Consider the following 19,537-nt stretch of genomic DNA (forward strand, 5'->3'; position numbering starts at 1 on the left):
TGCATATATTTTACAATATATATATTTTTTTTATTTTACAAAAATTTGCATAACACAAACAAGTATACCCCTCTACCAAAGGCATCTGGTATGTCACATGCTGCACATTAAATTATTTAAATATTCATGGACAAGTAGATTATTGATCTCCTGTAGTTTTTACACTTAAGACTCACTAACTCACTCACTAACTAACAAAGAAGAAAGGTTTATAAAGTACAATACAAATAAATAGGCATCTCAAATGTTTTATTTTACAATATTAACAATAGATAGCAAGCATAAAAAAATCCCACTACCAACAAGTTCTGTATAGACAGTGAAGATAGCAGAGTTTCATTTTACTCTAATTATGATGAAAGTGTTTGGTGTCGATCCACATGCTAGGTAAAGTTGTAATCTCTAAGATCGTGTTAAAGTAGGAAATGAACAATAAACTTTTTGTGGGTCTTTATAAAAGAACACTTTCTTCATAGTGATACACAGAATGAGGCCTTGATTAATAAAATACAAAACAAAATAAATAAATGACAATAATAATGTAATACCTCATGTAATAGTAACTCCTGTCATAGGGGCAAACAATAACATTAATTTAAATATGTTTAGAAACAATTTCTAATAGTAGGTCATTTAATATTTAAATAATTTCTTGCAAAGGAACCTCTGAACCACTCTTGCCATGGAAAGTTCAATACACAATATTTGAGACTAATATGAATAATTCTGAACTCTTTCATCCATAGTATGTGGTGTCAAGATGAGATGACTGTATAAAACAGAGCACTGGAAAAGTCACATTTTAACAGCAAGAAATTGGCAAAAAATTAAGAAAGAAATATGGAATCAAAATAAAAAATAACTTCTGAGTTCCTTCATCCACTCAGTCTAGCTTTAAGTCACTTTAATGTCCACTCAGTCTAGCTTTAAGTCACGTTAATGTAGGTGGCTCCTTGATAGGTGCTACATGTAGAAAGTGTCAGTGTGGCTCATGGCATGTGACAACGCTAACAGCCATGCTCCTTCTCCTCCATACTAGAACTAGAACTGTGACTGCTCATATTGTTGGAGCCTTCTGGCGACATCGAGGACAACAGAGGATCACTTGGTGAAATCGGCGACATGGTGCTGTCCCTTACCAGCTCCTTCATTTTACAGGTCCTGGAGTTACCGTAAGAATCCCCAGCATCTGCAGGTATCTGGTCGAAGGTGATGGTGCCGTTGTTGAGGTCCAGTGTGGTTGGAGGGGAGTCGGGAGCTGAGCTATGCTGGTAGAGCTCTGAGGGGCAGTCGCCAAGGATGGGTTCCTGTTTAATAGCTCGGACCATCAGTTCTGAAGTGCAGACAGATGGGGAAGACACCACTGTAAGGCCATGAGCCCGGGCTTGGATCTCCAACTCCTAGACGAATTTACAGATCAACACAATATGATATACATGACTCACTTTTCACACTGGGAAAAATATAATACAGATTAAAGTATAAAGAATATATTTCATTAGTTCAGTTTGTTGCATGATAATAGAGGAATGTGACTAATGTACTAGGTAGTTAAGGGGACAGCACCAGGTTTGTTCTTTCACCTTTTGCAGACTTTGTCCTTAGCTAAATTAAAATAACCACACCACCAAGTCACATGAATGAGTAAAGTGCATGTGATGCTGCCTGCTGGATTATTTGGAGCCATGGTTCTAGCAGTAAGTAAGGTCTCTAACTCATCTGTGTGTACAGATCTTTGTAATCTCTGGTTCAACCATACCTAATTAGCAATCAATGAGGTTTATTCTGGCTTTTTTTGGTGCTGTCTAAATTGTTTTGTGGCTTCTTTTTTGCAGCAACCTTGGAATAACCTACCTGTATGCGAAGCATCAGATGGCGGTTTGTGTGCTCCAGCTTCCTCTGTCTGCACTCAAGCTCCTTGGCTTTCTGCTGTTCCCGCTGAAGCTTCCTGATATAGTCCACAGAGGCTTTCAAAATGGTGCCCTTATTCCAGCGCATGTCTCTGGGGTATACAGGGGACAAAGGTCTACAGTCAGATTCAGCTGACCAGCTGACCAGAACAGCACAAGATTCTTTACGGCCCCTCAAAGCAAATAAGCCATCACACTTAGAGGACACTTGAACGTATGAATAGGAGAATGCTAAAAGGTTAATGAATAGACAGAGACATATATTAATGGATGGGCACATGTGTTCACATGCACATGCAAGCATAGACAAAAGATACTTACGGGTCATTTGACTTAGGTATCAGAGTTCCCAGCTCTTTGATGCGATCGTTAATGTTGAATCTCCGCCTTCGTTCAACTACAGTGTGTCAAAACAAATTTTGAGTAAGTATAGAAGCCTGGTCATCATTATTTAGCGAAAAATGTATAAATGAGCTATAAAGCTTTTATCCTATAGACTTACTTAAGTTATGGTTGTCCTTCTTCTGTCTTTCTTTAGCAAGAGCACGAACCTCAGCCTCTGTTGAGCAACGAGAAACATGACATATCATTACTCTGAGTCAATCATAATGTTATATACACTAAGGCTACACAATAATTTGAATTACAGTATTTCACATAATGTACAGTTTAAATTTATTAATTATATTATTTGGTTATGCTTGCATAATCACAGCCACAGTAAAATATTTAAATGTTCTGGGGATTACAGTAAGAAATCACAGTAAGATCATGTCATTTAGCTTTTCGGCTTCTGTAGTTGGTTTAATTATATTGTGTGCAATTTAGTCATACATATAACACTTCATACACAGTAAAACTTTGTTAGTTTACAAAACATCATCTCTACATCTTTACTCTTTTCAGTTTGCTTTGCTTACCTACTGGAAAGCCCTCTGGCCTTTGATAGTTTTCATACTGGCCACAGGATCCAGGCTTGTCCAGTACTTGCTTCATGCCAGGAGCTGGAGTGATTATTTGGCAAATAATTGACTTAATAGTACCTTGTGCACTTCCAAATTGCACACAATATTGACAGTGGCCTCCAATACCTTCTATATTGTGATAGAAATGTGTCTAAAGCAGTCTTTGAATGGGATTTTACCACGATGAACATAAAGTATAACTACAAAAGTACTACAACAGGCCATAGTGAAAGTACAAACATTACTTAGTGTGTTTTTTACAGCATTCATTGTCCACAACTCCCACCTAAACTCAACCCAAATATCATCCGAGCAGATCAGCAATGTAAAGAATATGCAAATACAACGAATACATGTGTACAGTGTGAATGTTTTTTCTCAGTAGTTTACCTGTGTATTCCCTTTTAATGTTGGGTGGACACGAGCTGCTGATGGCAAGGCCCGGAATTGGAAGTCCTTGATTACCGTACACATCCAGTAAGTTACCAGACACAGGGAGCTGCAGATGTAAATTCAAAGACATATCAACATTCATGTTTTTTATATATTTTAAAGAACCCTTTTACAATATGCAGGGTGTCCTTTTAACAGCGGCTGCTTACCGGGTTGTTAATATGCAATGCTGGGTCCATCAGTCCAAGAACATCTTCATTGTAACTTGACTCCAAGCTAATAATATCATCAATGACATCATCCATCTGGATCTGTGAGGAACAAAACAGCGTTTGACTTCATGGTTCCAGCCAAAGTCAGAGCATGTGACTCTAATGGAATCTAATGCGATTGGTAATCAGTAGATGCACCTCTTTCTCACAGTTGGAGCTAAGGGTTAGCAGGGCCATAGGACTGTTGGGAGCGCTGCTGCCGGGCCCGGGCGGCATGCCGTGCTCGGGGGGCTGGCTGGGGCACTGGCTGCCGGCCTTGCCGCTCAGTGTGGTGGACAGGTACTGCCTCACCTGCTGCCTCTGGTCCTGCTGGATGTGGTACTTGGTGGGATTCTCCAGGTGGGACTGCACCTACATGAGCAAGACAACCAAGGTTTTGGAGGGATTCATCAAATTGAGCACATGCTTTTAGTATTGTGGGGTAAAAAATGAGGATTGAGTGCTTCATGAGCTGTCAAAACATTTTTAAAGAAAGCATGGATGAAGGGAGGTGATTTGAAATAATACTTCACACCTGTTTGAATGTGACGATGAAAGAATAATTAAAATAAGTAAAACCTGGTTTCTGTCCAGTCCTTAATAATAAATGAAGTATTACTTTTACGTTGTAGCTGAGTTACTAATTTCTGCTGTGTTATATAGAACATACAGTATTACTACTTAACACTGAAACACATTTTGCATTACAATGCTAAGTTTAAAAATGTAGACAAAAACAGTTTGATCACTCTTAATAAGCTTCTTTTTTTTTTATGTTTTTCACTAATACTTGTCAATTGTACTTCACTGTAGAGAATTGTGGTTGTGGCACTCAATCTATGAGCAGATAAAGTGGCTGCAGCAACTCACAGAGCAATATAAAAATACATTAGCATCCATTAGCTTTTCCATAGCATCAGTGTGTTTTCCTATAGAAAAAGTGTGGTTAGTGAGTGTACAGCAGTTAATGGTCTAGCATGGTTAATGACACAGAATTAAACAATTCATAAATAAATCATATGTAATTTGTCTACAACCTAGAGAAGAAATACGCTTCTTTTTCGACTCCTCAGTTTACATCAATTATACAATATAGAATAAAACTCAACCCATCTCACCTGGTAGTGGCTGTATTGAAGCATCTCCAGCATGTTCTCTGAGTAGTAATAGATAAAGAATAATTTACATGTAGTATATAATCCCTTTATCTTGTTGGCATACAGTACAGTGCTGACAACAGGCTAGCTTGTGCAAATCTGGGAACAGTCACTAGTCCTGTTTAATTTATCTAGACCTTAAAGCTAATTAGTTATGCAAGTTAAGAAATGGAGGAGGACACTGAAACTCATCCTCCCACTGTGTTGTTCCAGTTTAGCTATGAATTTATGTCTTTATACAGCCCATTTGACGTCACCGCCTCCCACTCACAAAGGGGTCTTTCTAATTATTGGCCAATAATCTGCGAAATGAAGCTTGCTTCAGGCCAACTAATGTTTAATCTTTAGTTCTGCTCTTCTGGTATAAACCATTATTTGTTCTGAGCAGCAGGAGCACAAGCGACACTACTGTCTCACTACACACTAGCCATTTGAAAACCCTAATGCATGGTGTGTTTACGAACTCCACACGTTTCTTTGATTTTTAGCGGTTAATTACGTTTAACCAGCACTTGTTATGCAGTCACATTTGTAGGGTGAAGATGATGAACAGCTCGTTTCCAGGTTCACAGAAACATACTGAACGTGACTATTCAGTTAGGGTTCTTTGTGTTTTCACTCTGATATGAATAGAGCAGCAGTAAAAGTATTTTGCTTTGTTTTTTATTAGCACTGAGATTTATTTTTGTGAATCAGTTGATCGTGGCACCATCAATGGCTCGCTGCAAGGTGCCCACGGGGCGTGGTGAATTTTAAATAATAAATGTTGCGGGCCAAAGGATGGTGAAACTGCAGCTCTGCAGGAAACAAGGTGGGATTATGACCCATCACTTCACGTCCAAGTGAAGGGATAATATATTATCCCAAAACAGACACTGATGCCATTGTGTAGGAGGAGGATGAATTAGTACAAACTATAATGAAAAATGGCACTGTAAGTGAAATCAGCATAGGTGAATATAACAAGTTTAATAGCCCAGTGTAAACACGTTTAATGGCTTTAGACAGAAAGAGAACAGAAACAAAAAGATTCTCAATTATGTTTGTTCTATCTTTATAGCTTTTTGAACCGAGGATAAGGTAGACTTACTTACCACTACTACAGTAACAGTGTCATAGCTATCATATAGTCTTATTACATAATAAACAGCGTATTTAGGTAATGTGTCATTTATGTCGTAGTAGTAAAAGTGTTTATCAATTAAAGGGGAAATTCCTGCAGGAGCCTTGGGCTGATGCACAAAGATTTGTATTGTGAAGCTTCGTCTCTGTTGCGTACTATAATACTTGTTCCTAAGCAAGGCAGTTTGAATTCTTGAAAAAAAAAAAAAAAGATTGCATCGGAAACGTATCCAGGAAAACCAGGGAGCTTTAATTTGAAACAAAAAAGAAACAAGGTAGCAGCGGCAGTAAAGTGACAGTAATGACGATCAGGCCTTTACCATCCGTGGCTTGGTCCAAAGTCAGTTACTGTCAGATAAAGTCATCATCCTATTAATTTATTTAAATGTGGTATAAGTAGCTGTAGGAAGTCATGACGTTCTAGCCTTTGTAGAGGACCCTAAATTCTACATGACACTTTGTGTGAGTTTACTGGGTAAATGAAAATAATGTATCATATTATGAAGTAAAAAATGGACACAATGGCATGAGTTTTTACCAAACTATGCATTGATGTTTGTTTGTTTTTTTTCCTTGTAGCCAGCAGGTTCCTCCAGTATGACTCAGCATGCCATGCTTCCATATATAAGGCTTTGTGTGCACACAATATATAATGGAATATAGCCAACCTACACATGTCATGTCCTAGAAAATTCTTGAAAAAAAAAATAACTTACTGATTTGTAGTGATAAAAACTTACAGATTTTTTAGTAGCTACATATTCTCAAGCCCATAAGTCTGGCTGTTAAATTTATTTTTCAGGATAAATAAATTCCAACTACTTTTCAGTTGTATTTAAGTATAGTGACAGTTTGCGACAGCAAATGTTTATTTAGGACATTTTACTCATAATAGTTTAATTGTTATAAGCTTGAATCACCACTAAATGAGTCGTGTATGCTTTTGTGCCACCAACACAATAATTTAGCTTTTTAGGCTATGATTAATACTCCACAGATGGATAACATCAATGTCATGCCAAATTCTTTCCCAATTTGGGATCTGTTATTTAGCCATTGACTACTTTGTCACAGAACTGCAGATTATTAATGTACTGTATGAAAGTACATAAAATGTTTTGCCTTTACAAAAACTGAAGCATTGATTATTGATTATTTACAGTATTTGAATGTACATTTTGTCATTGTGAATGGTGATGTGAATTTTCTTTAACCAGCATAGCACACACAGAAGCAATCGCTCGTACACTGCAATGAAAGCTGATTTTATGCTTTTTTTATTCATGATGTTGAATAGTAAACTACATCCCAAATTCAACATTTATCCAAGGAATTAGACGGCCTATCAGGGATCCTCACACGTGATGAAGCACTATAAGTCACGCAGCTAATTAATGCAAAGATCTGTTTGTTCATCTCGTGTAGTGCTGCTAGGTCTCGGAGCATCGCATCTTTGTCCGGATTATTGGAAATTCATGAAGTAGCTGGAGAGGTGAACACAAACACAGGGGAAGTGCCCCCTGGCTGGACAGAGCCTTACATGATAAAAAAAAAAACAGACAAAGCATTCTTTGTAAGCTCATAGTAGAGCTTTTCTTTGTTTCCACTCCATAGTGTGGCCTTTTCCTTCAGCAAAACCTTTGGGTTGAGGGGGAACTATTAACAAGGGATGTATTTCATTTATCCCTACAGCAAGCCAAACTCTCACTTTATTCATAGACTCTTTGTGAGACAGGGGTTTATTACCTTCTCAAGGAGAGCACATGGGTCCGTGTTTTAGGCTTATGCCCTGAGGACCAATAACATTTTAAGAGATAGTCGTCACTCCCTGACCCCTGAAAAGAAATAGATCCATTCATATCTCTCGACCAGCTCCACTGTGTTTCTCACTTCCTTGGCAACGAGGCACACTTGAGGGCATTTGGCCAAAGAATGATGGTAAACATTTACTGTGTGCTCAAGCTAAAGAGAGGGCTACAGTACAGCTATTGACCACTAACATGTCGCTTTTAAATCAATTCAAAGACAAACAGGAGTCAATAACACAAGTGCACAGTGTGGTGTAGTGTATCACAGTGTGATAGACAGATTAGTAGTGCATCCAGTAGTAGAGAGATCCATCCGCAGCACATTTCTGTATTTGGTTGCTCTGTGGCAATTCACAGCCACCGAAACACATCCTACACTAGAAACAGCAGAGTGATTCTGGGATTTGAAAGTGTAACAGCTTTACTGAACTTTAAAAAGCCTGTTGCTTTACAGTTAAACACTGCTTGTTAGCCCTCAGCAGCTATTTAGATTTGTGTGGCCATGCGTTTTACATTGTGTATTGAAAAAGGAGATTCTGCCTTCAAAGGCAATGTTAAAGACAACAACAGATTATTAGTTTTTTAATTACTTTTCCCACACTGAATGAATCATCTGTTTCAACTAGAACATCTCTATCTTAGTCCCAAGTTAGAACTCTTCCTCCTCAGCTTTCTCTTCAATGCTGCTCTTTTTAGCAGCGTTACACTTTCCCATTTTGCGAAAGTGAAAAACACACCGTAGAAAATGTTTATTTTCCACCACGTTTAACTCGCTGACATCAAAGGAGAACACTCCAAAGAGATATTAAAAAATGGATTTCAAGATGAGTGACTACTGCATGTGCAGTTCCGCAGTCGCTTCAAGGAAGTAGATTGTCCTCTCCAGCCAATGCCGTTAGTGACAATTCTCTACAGCAAATAGCACATACTGCAGAGACAAACCACTTTCTTAAAAAGGAGGAGCTTGTGACAAAGAGATGTCTTCTCTACTCTTTCCCCTGTGGCTACAGGGTAACATTAACAAGAATGTAACATCCTTTCCAAGAATGAGGCACATTGTTCAGTCTGTGTGGGATTAGAAACTTGCACTTGCTTAAGTGACAAACAATAAAGTTGAATTTACTACTTACATAAACACACAGACACACCTCATTATCATGCCCAATATAGAACTACCAGTTTGCCTCAGCAGTGTGAAACAGTAAAACAAATCCGATGAGAAAAAACAGAATTCTTGCTGTGCAGACGTCTCTCTCTCTTAAAAAATGTTATCTTGAAAAATCTATTGGTCTACTAGAAATTGAGAACAGAGGTCTAGGTATACTCGGACGAATTTAACAAAAGGCTCTCTTAGCTCAGCCTCAGTTCAGTTTGAGACCTCAGAGTCTCTGCCGAAGAGCAAAGAGCACAAAGATGCAGCATTATTCAACCCAAAGTGCCTGGAGTTTGAGGAAAAGGTCAGTGTAAACCGCCAACGTCTGCACGTGGAGTTGAATCTGATATTTTTTTAAACGTCAGGGTTTTTTAGGGCCATCAAAAATATAAGACTGTCTTTGATCTCATTTAATGCCTACATTGTTACCTACATACTAAGCACGGCGATTACCTCAGTGCAGCCATTAAAGTTGTATGATTTGACAGTGAATCAAATCATAGGTGTCAACTACTTAAACTTAACTAAGGAAATGCAATCATGTAAGTTACAGTAAGTTCCATGAGAACGTTAATTATGACCTTTTCTCAGCTCACATTCTGGCATGTCAGGGCAGGAAACAGGTACAGGTATATAATTAATAACATTATCTATGCATTCCACGGCTGTGGGTTACTATGCAGGCTGGCTCACTAACAAAGTCATGGCATACTGGAACATTTTTTCTTGCTATGACAAGTCAAAATATCTGCCATCAAAAAGCTACTTCTCATTTTGTGTCATCTTCGTCTGAAAGATGTTTTAGTTCAAGTGCTAGCGTCACAGCTAAAGCTCTACCGCGGTCATTGTTCTATAACATCCCCGATAAAATCTAAAATAGCCCGGGTATACACAAAACTCATCTTCAAGGAGGTCAGTTGCAGTGCGCGAGCAAGAAAACTTTCCAAGCTGCAGAAGCTCTGTGGAAGCACAGAAAAGATCCCATTGTTTAAAGTAAGATCTTATTTAACCCCGACCAGCAATTTTATGGTAAAGGTTTAAAAGTTCTTTCTGTGATGGGTCTGTTGTAAAAACTTAATATATAGAAACAATAAAGCCCCCAGTAATATATTATGGTTAAATATCTGTATCGTGTTAATTGGACATGGTGTTTCTCTGGTTAGTTTCCATGGACACAGAATTTCATTGCTTGATCTGTAGAGTTTCTCTGTTGTGTTGTGTGTGTGTGTGTGTGTGTGTGTGTGTGTTAAAGCGTCACCAACGCTGACTGAGATGTGACAACCAAGCACTGCAGCCTTCCTTATTGGACGAATGGGAAGAATTTCTGCTCTTTCCATGCACGTATCAGTTGAAATTAGACAACAAACATCCTTCTGTGCAGGTTACCATGCATCTAGAAATAATGATAATAATAATTTTATCCTTTCAAGTTTTTTAACCGAATACTCAGTTACACCAGAACTCTGCACTGGCTGCACTGTAAAGCTACGGAATTCCCAAATTTTCATTTTCTTGTAGTGTATCAATTAGTTTTTTTCTTTACACTTTGTTGCTGAGCTATGAACAGAACATATAATAAAAATCTGTCTGTCTTTCCTTAATCCCTGATCACTTAATTCTCACAGGGGTCAAAGGGTAACTTGGCTAATAAAGGGTCCCCCTTCCCTTTTGAACAACCTCATCTGAGCTTTATGTTTTCACTTTCATGGCCCAGCAGCTCTGCCTGGTACTTCTAAGCTAATTTTGCCTTCCCTGCTCAGCTTTAGGGGGGTCTTTCATAATCCACAGACAGGTTGGGTTCAAACTGTCAGAAAGTGTTCAGTCTGGTAAGCTGGCATCGCTGTCTGGATTCTGTACAGCAAGAATGATACAGTACAAGAAACTGTTCCTCTAAATATGTTTCCCTGCTCTCTTATTAGTGCAGCTTTCCCCTGGAGCACAGATATCCATGCAGGAGTAACTTAAAAGTGGTACGGTGCTCTAGGATTATGTTAGTCTGTTAGCAATCAGTTTAGAACTGATGTCATTCATGACCTCAGGTCTCCATCACCAAACAGCAGAAATACAAATTAAACCTAATGATATGTAACTGTAACTAAACATCAAGTATCTGACTGTTAAATATTTCCAGGGAGGGGTGAAGACTGGAGTCGGACATGATCTTAAACACCCTCAAAACCCAATGATTAGATCATCTTAATGATCTAATGTCAGTAACAAGTTTTTAAACTTAGTTATTAAGTTATTTATCTATTTCTTTTTCAGAAAACATTCTCATCTTTGTATTCTCTCTCATTTCAGGGTTCATTTGGTTATACCAGGACTCGAATGAATGAAAATGTTTCAGTGTAGTGGAGCAAATAGGATTAAATGAGTTGAATGCCAAATGTCTGGAAACAGGAATTCTGTCAAGAGATAATCCCCACTATGGATTTAACACAGTCCACTCTCAAAGAACTGCGTTTGTCTCTCAGAGCTGACGCAGATGTAGGAATTTCTGTAGCCATAGTCCATAATTTTGTTCTATTGCTTTTTTAGAGATATGTCATTTTTATTAAAACCGTTTGGAAGACATCAAAATAAAAACCTAGTGAGTATCCACCAAGATGCTGCCTAAAGGACCCTTTGTCACCCTTTACGTCATGGCTGTTCCTCATACAGGTACATCAGAGTGATGGTGAGCTTACCTTGAGAACTTTCGTGGGCAGCTGGCTCACGACAACCTGGCTGGGGGAAGGCGTGCCACGAATGGTGTGTTGGGTTCTGTGGTGCAGGAGGTCGCCGGTCCTCCTTTTTCGATCCTCCCTGTGCTCTTGACCCTGGTGACGGGCAAGCACCGGCTGCTCTTGGAGCCAGATCTGTGACGTAACAGCCAGCAGAGGGGAAGAACTCTGGGAGCACTTGTAGAGGCCACGCAGGTCTGGGGGAGCACTGAGGACCCCAGCCCACCCAAGGACAAAGAGAGGAAGGAGGAGTTAAACAGACAAGGCTAAATAATGTGCTGGAGTTTATGAGCAGTGGTATTTCTCTGAGCCATCCTGAGTCAGTGAGCAATATGTGGTATTGTAGTGGAGTACAATATCATGATTGAGGGAGAAGGAAGCCAGAGATTCTTTTCCTAAGAATATGTTATTGTTCTTTAAGTGAGGGTGAAAGATGCATTTATGGTTCGAGAGTTTATGCAATACGAGGGTAGGTTAATAAATAACAGATCTGATGTTAGTTACATTGATTTTAGTTATTTGTACTAAATTGACTGAATTTCTTAATATAAAAAGTACAAATATAGATAATGTGTCCATCACACAAATTACGCAAAAACATTCTTTTATTTTTGGTCTCGTGGTTGAACAACTTACAAATACTTTTACAAAGTTTATATGGTTAACATGTTGGAAAGATGTTTACACTATTTGCTATCTATACGTCCATCAGAAACTGAGATATATTATTATTCATCATCACTAGATGCTCACTGCTTTCACACACATAGTCTTTTGGTCCACTGTTGCATTTATAAAAAATGATTAGAGCAGCAAGTTACAATTTGGATGCCCTAATTCCAAATTAGCCCTATTTCATTAGGAAAGAAAGGCAAGACTATAGTTGAACTAAGGCATTAGATCAAGTGTTAATTCTGTTGATTAGCTATTGTCAGCAGCTAAACAGTTTGGTAAGATCATTAGTCCTAAATTCACACCAGCTCACAATATGATTAGCTGGTGTGCTTATGTGCCACCAGACCAGTAATAAATGATCTGTTGTGAGGTCTGAGCCTCATTCGAGTCACTTCACAGTTTTAACCATGTGCAATAATGCAGTGAGCAAAAAACGCAGCCTTGTCCGATCTAGGTTCACTCTTTCAAACACGCAGCATATTTGAGCAGACAGAGCCCGCACATCCCAGCCTGAAATGGACCTGGCAGTGCACACGCTGTCAAGATGAGGCATTCCCCAGGAAAATGATCCTTTTGATAAAACCTCTTCAAATCCTCTCAGCCTGTGCAGCTGGGTGATAATCGCACTAATTAGCCTGGCATGTCAAATCCAGCCCCAGTCTATAGCCATCGCTTCAACATCACCACCGGTGGCAGCGCTTCAGGACCAGCAGAGAAACTCTATGATCTTTGTTGGGTTTTTGTTTTTTTTTTGTTTTTTTTGTGAATATTTCCATTTTTCATAATAATTTGCACCTTGTTCTTAAAATTTAAAAAAAGAAATGTTTATTAATTGTGCCACTTCTCTTGTACAAATTCTACACTTTTACAGACCCAGTGTCAATAATCATTTTCTTTTCTTCTCGTTTTTTTAATTTTGTACATTGTGGATAACACCGTTCATGCATTATTATTTAAAGTATTTATTTTCCAGGCTATTCTTTCCTTTCCCCCTCTCCCCTTCCTTTCTCCTGACTTTATAAAGCTGACTTGGTTCAGTTCCATTGGGTTAAGGGTCTTCACATAAAGAGTGACACAGGGTCACTTTATCTTGTTGATTCATCTGTTGAAGAATACTGAGCTCTTACTGTTTGCATTACCGTTATTTCAACTGTGTTTTCCACATTTTGAAAAATTCAGTGGAGCCTGTACTGTCCAAGCAAGAGTCTGTTGACCATATGAAAACCACACAAAGCCAGTTCTCTACAGTCAGCATTAACGGGTCATTGACAATGATGTGGCTCAGGCACACAGCTGATGTGAAGTGCACACAATTATCGAGTCACTTGTATCACAAAACATGGAAAAATGCAAACTGTCACCTTTATTGAAGTAAAGACAAATAAATGCTAATGCTGAATGCAAAATATAAAAATGAAGCGCACATTTTCAGACTACAGTATAAGGAAGGTTTCTTACCTTTTTATTTTCATGTTTCTGAGGGATTCACGGGTGCCTGCTTCAATGTTCCTGTGGTTTGAGGAATTAGTCCCTTTTAAAATGCTCTAGGATGTCAGAACTTCCTGGTGTGACACAATAATGTCTCACTTGCCAGTTGACACAGTGACAAAGTCCCATATGTCTTGACATTTGTGGTTTAATTGGACATGTCAGTCTAGGGAAGGAGGTCGAGTAGTTCTGCTGTTTTGCAAGAGGAGCAGTTATTTTGTACACTGTCTCCAGTCGCTGCTGCTGTTAATAGGAGCCACTGTATTTGAGCGGTGGATTAAGTACCCAAGTATTTTAGTTAAGAGGTTTTATAAGATCTGAACACCACAGTGTCTCATGGACTGTGGCTATTGAGTTGTTTCTGCATCTAAAAATACCACAACTGTGCTTTGGTATTTTACCATGAAGAGACCCAAATTATACTGAAAACGAACGTCAGATATCAAAATTCAGAATCCTGCAAAAAAAGTGCAAAATAGTCATTGAATAAACACTTTAAAAATGACAGTTTTGCATATATATGTATTTATATAATGAACTGTCTTGCTGAGAGTTAGAACAAATAACCTATGCTCTGTCACATCTGCATAGTAAATACATAGGGAGCTACAGCTCTGCTATCTTAAATAAGCATTAAGGGTTAAAGAAGGAGGAACAACCTTGTCCAAAGGTAACAGTCCAAATTCTCGCTAGTCATCAGCAACAATAGCATGTTCCTTGGGATGTGTCATTGAATTTTATTTTATGGTTCAAAAGATATGTATAAATATATATATATATATATATACACATATATATATATATATATAAACTTAAATTTTCCAAGACTGTAAATGTAGCACAGTTGAAAACAGGAAGCATGTGTTGTGATTCAGTAATTTCCATACTGAAACCTCTTGCTCTAAAATTGGCGTTTTCTTTTCCAGCCTGTTTCATCACCTTCTTTCAGTTGCGAGAGTTGAGATGCTGGTGACTAGCCTTTACTAAGGATTTCACAACGCGGCTGTAGTCCTAAACCAATTTGAGGAGTATCAGTATTTCAACTTTATTCAACAAATTAGGTTTTTGAGATTTTACATTAGAGAAACATTCAATTTTGGCACAGGAAAGTGTTTTTAAATACCCTTTCTAATTTTTAAATACCAGCAGAAAACCTTCACAGTGCAAGAAAAATCGCCATTTAGAACTTCAAAAAACAAAAATGCCTGAAACCAACTGTATGGAGTTAAAAAAAACGATTGCTTGTCAGATGTGTTTTTGCTTCATGCAGGATTCCCCCCCCCCCCCCCCCCCTACAGAGCCCCCCTCCCATTTTTCTCCACCCCATAACTGGATGAAGCCTTGAAATTAATTTTGTTGGTTGGTATGCGAGGATGTTATTTGTTGCTTAGCTTGTTGCCTGCACACAAAAGGCCAGTTCAAAGCAATATCTTGTATCTTGTTCTCTTTATAACAGTACACATAATATTTACTGACTGCCACAAGCTGAGACCTTAGAGATTTTCTTTGCTGGCCACTTTTGCTGGTCATTTTGGCCCCACAGCAGATTGGGGCAAAAAGGTTTATCCTGCTTAATGAAAAAAATTGGGTTTGTGGTCTGTTTGGGTTATAAAGTAGCATAGTTGGCTACATTAGTTGTGAAATCAGTGCATCTGGAAAAGTTCCACTAAGGTTTTTTGAAAAAGGTATATTTTTAACTTTGGAAATAATCAGATATTTACCCCTGTTTTAAATAAGCAAATATCTCTGTATCAGTGCTGTTCACTGAGTCACCGGAGGCTTTGACAGCACCTCTCCACAGCAAGTATAGCAAAAAACTCAAAATACTAAAAGGTACATGCAGTATCTGTTTATTTTTCTTTTTGGGTCACAGGAACAAAAACGTTCTGTTGTTTTCTTTTTTTTTTTAAGAAACATGAACATTTTTGGAAAAGATGTGGGTTATAGTTTGAAACTGTGTATGTTCCTGTGACTTTAGGTTTGGTCACGTGTCTCCACTGCTACTTAGCACTCTGCATATACTGCATGTGACAGAGCAGTGAGTTCATCTAATAGTCGATCACGACCCCAGGGCCTCAGATACCAAGATACAAGGATCAACCGTGATCTTAAGAGCTTTTTCTGTCTGGGTGGTTGAGGTGGAGGGTCAATCAGACTGCAGCTTTTAAAAAGTCAAATGTTAGGGTAGGTTAGACAGCTGAAACCCATGTTTGTAGTGCACAGCTTGGAATCTGGTCAGACCAAAGGTTTTGGTTTATTTCGATGATTCGTTTAACAGTACAGTGCTGTGGTGGCAGTACGGTGACTGTTACAGCTTGCTGCAGTTATAACATGAGATATTCACCAGAGGGTGCCAAAGACAGGATTTAGTGATGTCTAATTCATTAAAAGATTATTTCATTAAGAATAAAAGTAGGCCAAAACCTTCTTTACCTGCTAATAATTGCCACCGAATAAGGTTATTTGTCTCAGTTTAGAGTGTGGAGCCAAACCTCTTTTAGCCAAGATTTTAAACATGTACATACTGTAAAAAGATATTTCCCAGGACAGTGGCTCCCAGTGTATTTTACTTCTGACCCCTCAATCTAAAGCAATATCTGCTTGTATAAAAATTTCTAAAATACTACAATATTTGTACAAGAAGGCTAGAAGTATAAAAAATAAACAGAAGCTGTCTAAAATTATCTTGTCTGCGGTTAGAGGCTGCACAACCAGCATAGTCCACATGGTGGTACTGTATCAGCTCACTCATTCAGTAACAAGTGGCTTCAGTATCTCTGTGAGTGGAATAGATTTTGTGACATTTAGGTGGAACATAGATAAACACGGTTGCATTTTACAAAAGAAAAAGACAATTAAAAAGAATTTAATATATATTGTGAAATACTCTTACAGACATATCTTAATATTTGTTTTATATAGATGTGTGAATCCTTCCTCAGCTTTCTGGTGTAGCACTTTCTTTCCAGCTGACCTTGAAACTTTCTTGAAGTTTTCACTTCTATCACAGTGTGATCACAATGTGTGCGGCAAACAGTCAAGTAAAGTCAAAATCATGACACGTGATTGAGCAGAAACGTCTCACTGCATCGGTCCTACACACATCTCACGCAGCCTGCCCTCTAACTCTCGCCTCACGCTGCATAATTACATGAAGGCAACGTGAGGAGTCGGGACACTTGAGGACGCAGACCCAAGGTCCTTTGAGCCTCTATACAAAGCAGAGTCACACAGGCCGATGGTACACATCCATGTCCAGGCATGACCAAACATCACAAACTCATCTCTTGTTACTAATCACATCCAAGAAATTTTTAATCTGCCAAATGCAGATCACAAAGTATAGATAAAGGGGAAGATAATTCAATTAATTTCAGCTGTAACGTTCAAGATCATGAGCATTTTTACCCTGACTTTGAATAAACCAAATATGTATGTGCTTTCATTTCAACTTTACATGGTGATTAAGATTTATTTGGAATATTTGAACTCACTTTATTGTTTACAAGGTAATCCTCCAGACAAGACATCAGACCGACCCTTTAACTGGTTCTCTCTGGAGCACATTTTGAGTGGTGATTAACTAGATTAAGCCATATACCACTAGGCTGAAATATTTTTTTAATTGCAGTTTTTAGAGACAGATGTTCTCAGGTGGCTTCCTACCAAGGCGTTAGGTGCTGGTGCAATCTGTCTTTGCATGTGTCTTGTTAATTACGGTTTCTAATTTAGTTTAGCTTCCAAGGTTTTCCATAATAAACACTTTACACTTCACTACACGTGAGCTGTGGGTTGTATTAATAACGTTTTACATTTCAACATATACTTCCCTTGAGTTTTTTAAGAAAATATAGGGGGTGGGGTATATATCACATGGTGAAGAACTACTTAATTCATTCACCCTGACCTGGAAAATACTAAAGACACACTGAAAAGGCTATCAAGCTATCAAGAAGAATGAAGACTGGTGGCACGGGGACAACAGCACAACAGCTGACCTGCTTGAGAGAGTATGAGATGGGACGTCGAGGTCAGTGCTCACTTATTGTTGATGGTACTTATTGTCATCCATCCTTTTGTTTAGCTGAAGCTAGGCATGAATGCATAAAGTTTGCCTCAGAAGGAAGAATGAAAATTGGCAAGAGCCTACGTCTGTCAAAGCACAAAGGAAGATGACATTACCAGATCATCAAGGTCAAGGCTGATGGTAGGGGGGCAGAGTTAATCGGTCCTGGAGGGGGTAGGGGCAATATGCAACTGAACACTCAGAAGACAGGATGCACATTGACAATGGGCCAATGACTGTGGGACAGTATGTCGGTTGGGGGCCAGGCAGACCTCTCCATGTTAACATCTGCTCCATGTGCACAACGTTATCTCTTTAAAATTCATCCTCCAGCATACTGAGCTGTTTCACTTTGAATACAAAAATGTGGATTTGTTTATTTTGATTGAATAAAATTACTAAAATTAGATTTTCTAATTAGTGTATTTTTGCATGCTGCCTTCCCATTATCCTAATATAGTGTTTTTTATGCTTAGAGTCATCAGAACAATCACTAGTGGGCTAATCTTAATAGGAGCTGAGCTTTGCAGAGATTTGATGTGCAAAGGGGGGGGGGGAAGGAGTGGGGGCATTTGGTGCACACATGGCACTGGGGTGAGCCTAATCACGAGCTTGCAGAAATCCTCACAAATAGGGGAGGGGGATGGGGGCTGTCCCTAGGGTGACTCATTTAGGCTTCGAGGAAAGTGTTTTGCTCCAGTAACACACTTGGCCTTTGCCTAGACATGAAAACTCATCTTTTGTTTTCCCCCCTTTTTTGTCCTCTTCTCTGCGTGCACGCACAGCTGAGCTGGCTGAGGGAACATCGAACCTCGTAGCTGCCCTGACGCTCAGTTCAGCTGGATCACGATCCCTCCCATTTCCTTGCTTTTGCTTTATTACTGGGCTTTTCCATTGTTGAGCCTGTCATGAAGCAACAACACTGTGGCACTCCTTTCCTTCCCCTTAGAGTGTAGTCACTGGAAAATCTCTAAAAAGTTGTATCATGTGCCAACAAACATGCCAACTACATGCATGTAGCACTCGATAGATAGATAGATAGATAGATAGATAGATAGATAGATAGATAGATAGATAGATAGATAGATAGATAGATAGATAGATAGATAGATAGATAGATAGATATGTGTAATGTTAATTGAGCCTGAGGAAAACATGTTCATTTAACTCATGATATTAAATAGACTCAGCTGTCAGTCACATGTTTGTGAGTGTCTGCAAATTGGAATAAAATTTAAACCTTTGTCATTTTACTACTTTTTTTTAAATAATGTATTATGTTATACAAGACACAGTTTCCACCATAAATGCTTTCTTTAAATGGGACGTTTAAGTAACGTTAACATAGTTATATAAGTAAAATCTAAACTGTTAGTTCATTACAAATTATTATAATATTATAATATAATTATTATAAATTCCTGTCAGCTGCTTTAACAATATTTAAAGCTAATGACAATGGAAATCAAATGTGTGACTTGTGTATTAACCCTAAATGCCTCCTTAACAACTGGTTATATTCATGTTATAACCTAAAACTAAAACTATAAACTGTGTTTTTGTGTAAAGGGGGAAGGTCGAGATAAAAGATTCTATTTTGCAAACAGTCTTCCTTCTTTTGTGTGATCCATTTGGTTACACAAAAAGAGAATGCTCGTTTTATGCTGCTCTCAATGGATCTGATCTCCGCCGAGCGTCAATTACGCGTTTACGCAGCAGAGAGCGCTCCTCCATTGGCCAACAGCCGTGCGCTCGCACGGAGGCAGAGGGAAATTCATCTGTCCCATCGTCGGTCTGTGGAAGGCAGCGGAGCAGAGGAGGAGGAG

General features: G+C 38.7%; 1 protein-coding gene across 1 annotated transcript; it reads right to left on the reverse strand.

Moving 5' to 3' along the window:
• Window positions 1–500: 500 nt before the first annotated feature.
• mitfa (melanocyte inducing transcription factor a) lies at window positions 501–13,661 on the reverse strand. Its single transcript, XM_026348639.1, has 10 exons — window positions 13,616–13,661; window positions 11,447–11,690; window positions 3,679–3,891; window positions 3,478–3,579; window positions 3,266–3,374; window positions 2,831–2,914; window positions 2,413–2,469; window positions 2,232–2,307; window positions 1,855–2,002; window positions 501–1,400 (listed from the first exon to the last, which is right to left on the reverse strand). Exons 1-10 carry the CDS (start codon window positions 13,627–13,629, stop codon window positions 1,008–1,010), a joined length of 1,440 nt encoding a protein of 479 aa, XP_026204424.1. The 5' UTR covers window positions 13,630–13,661; the 3' UTR covers window positions 501–1,007.
• Window positions 13,662–19,537: the final 5,876 nt, after the last annotated feature.

This window comes from Anabas testudineus, chromosome 5 (assembly GCF_900324465.2).
Source record: "Anabas testudineus chromosome 5, fAnaTes1.2, whole genome shotgun sequence".
Classification (NCBI taxonomy): Eukaryota; Metazoa; Chordata; class Actinopteri; order Anabantiformes; family Anabantidae; genus Anabas; species Anabas testudineus.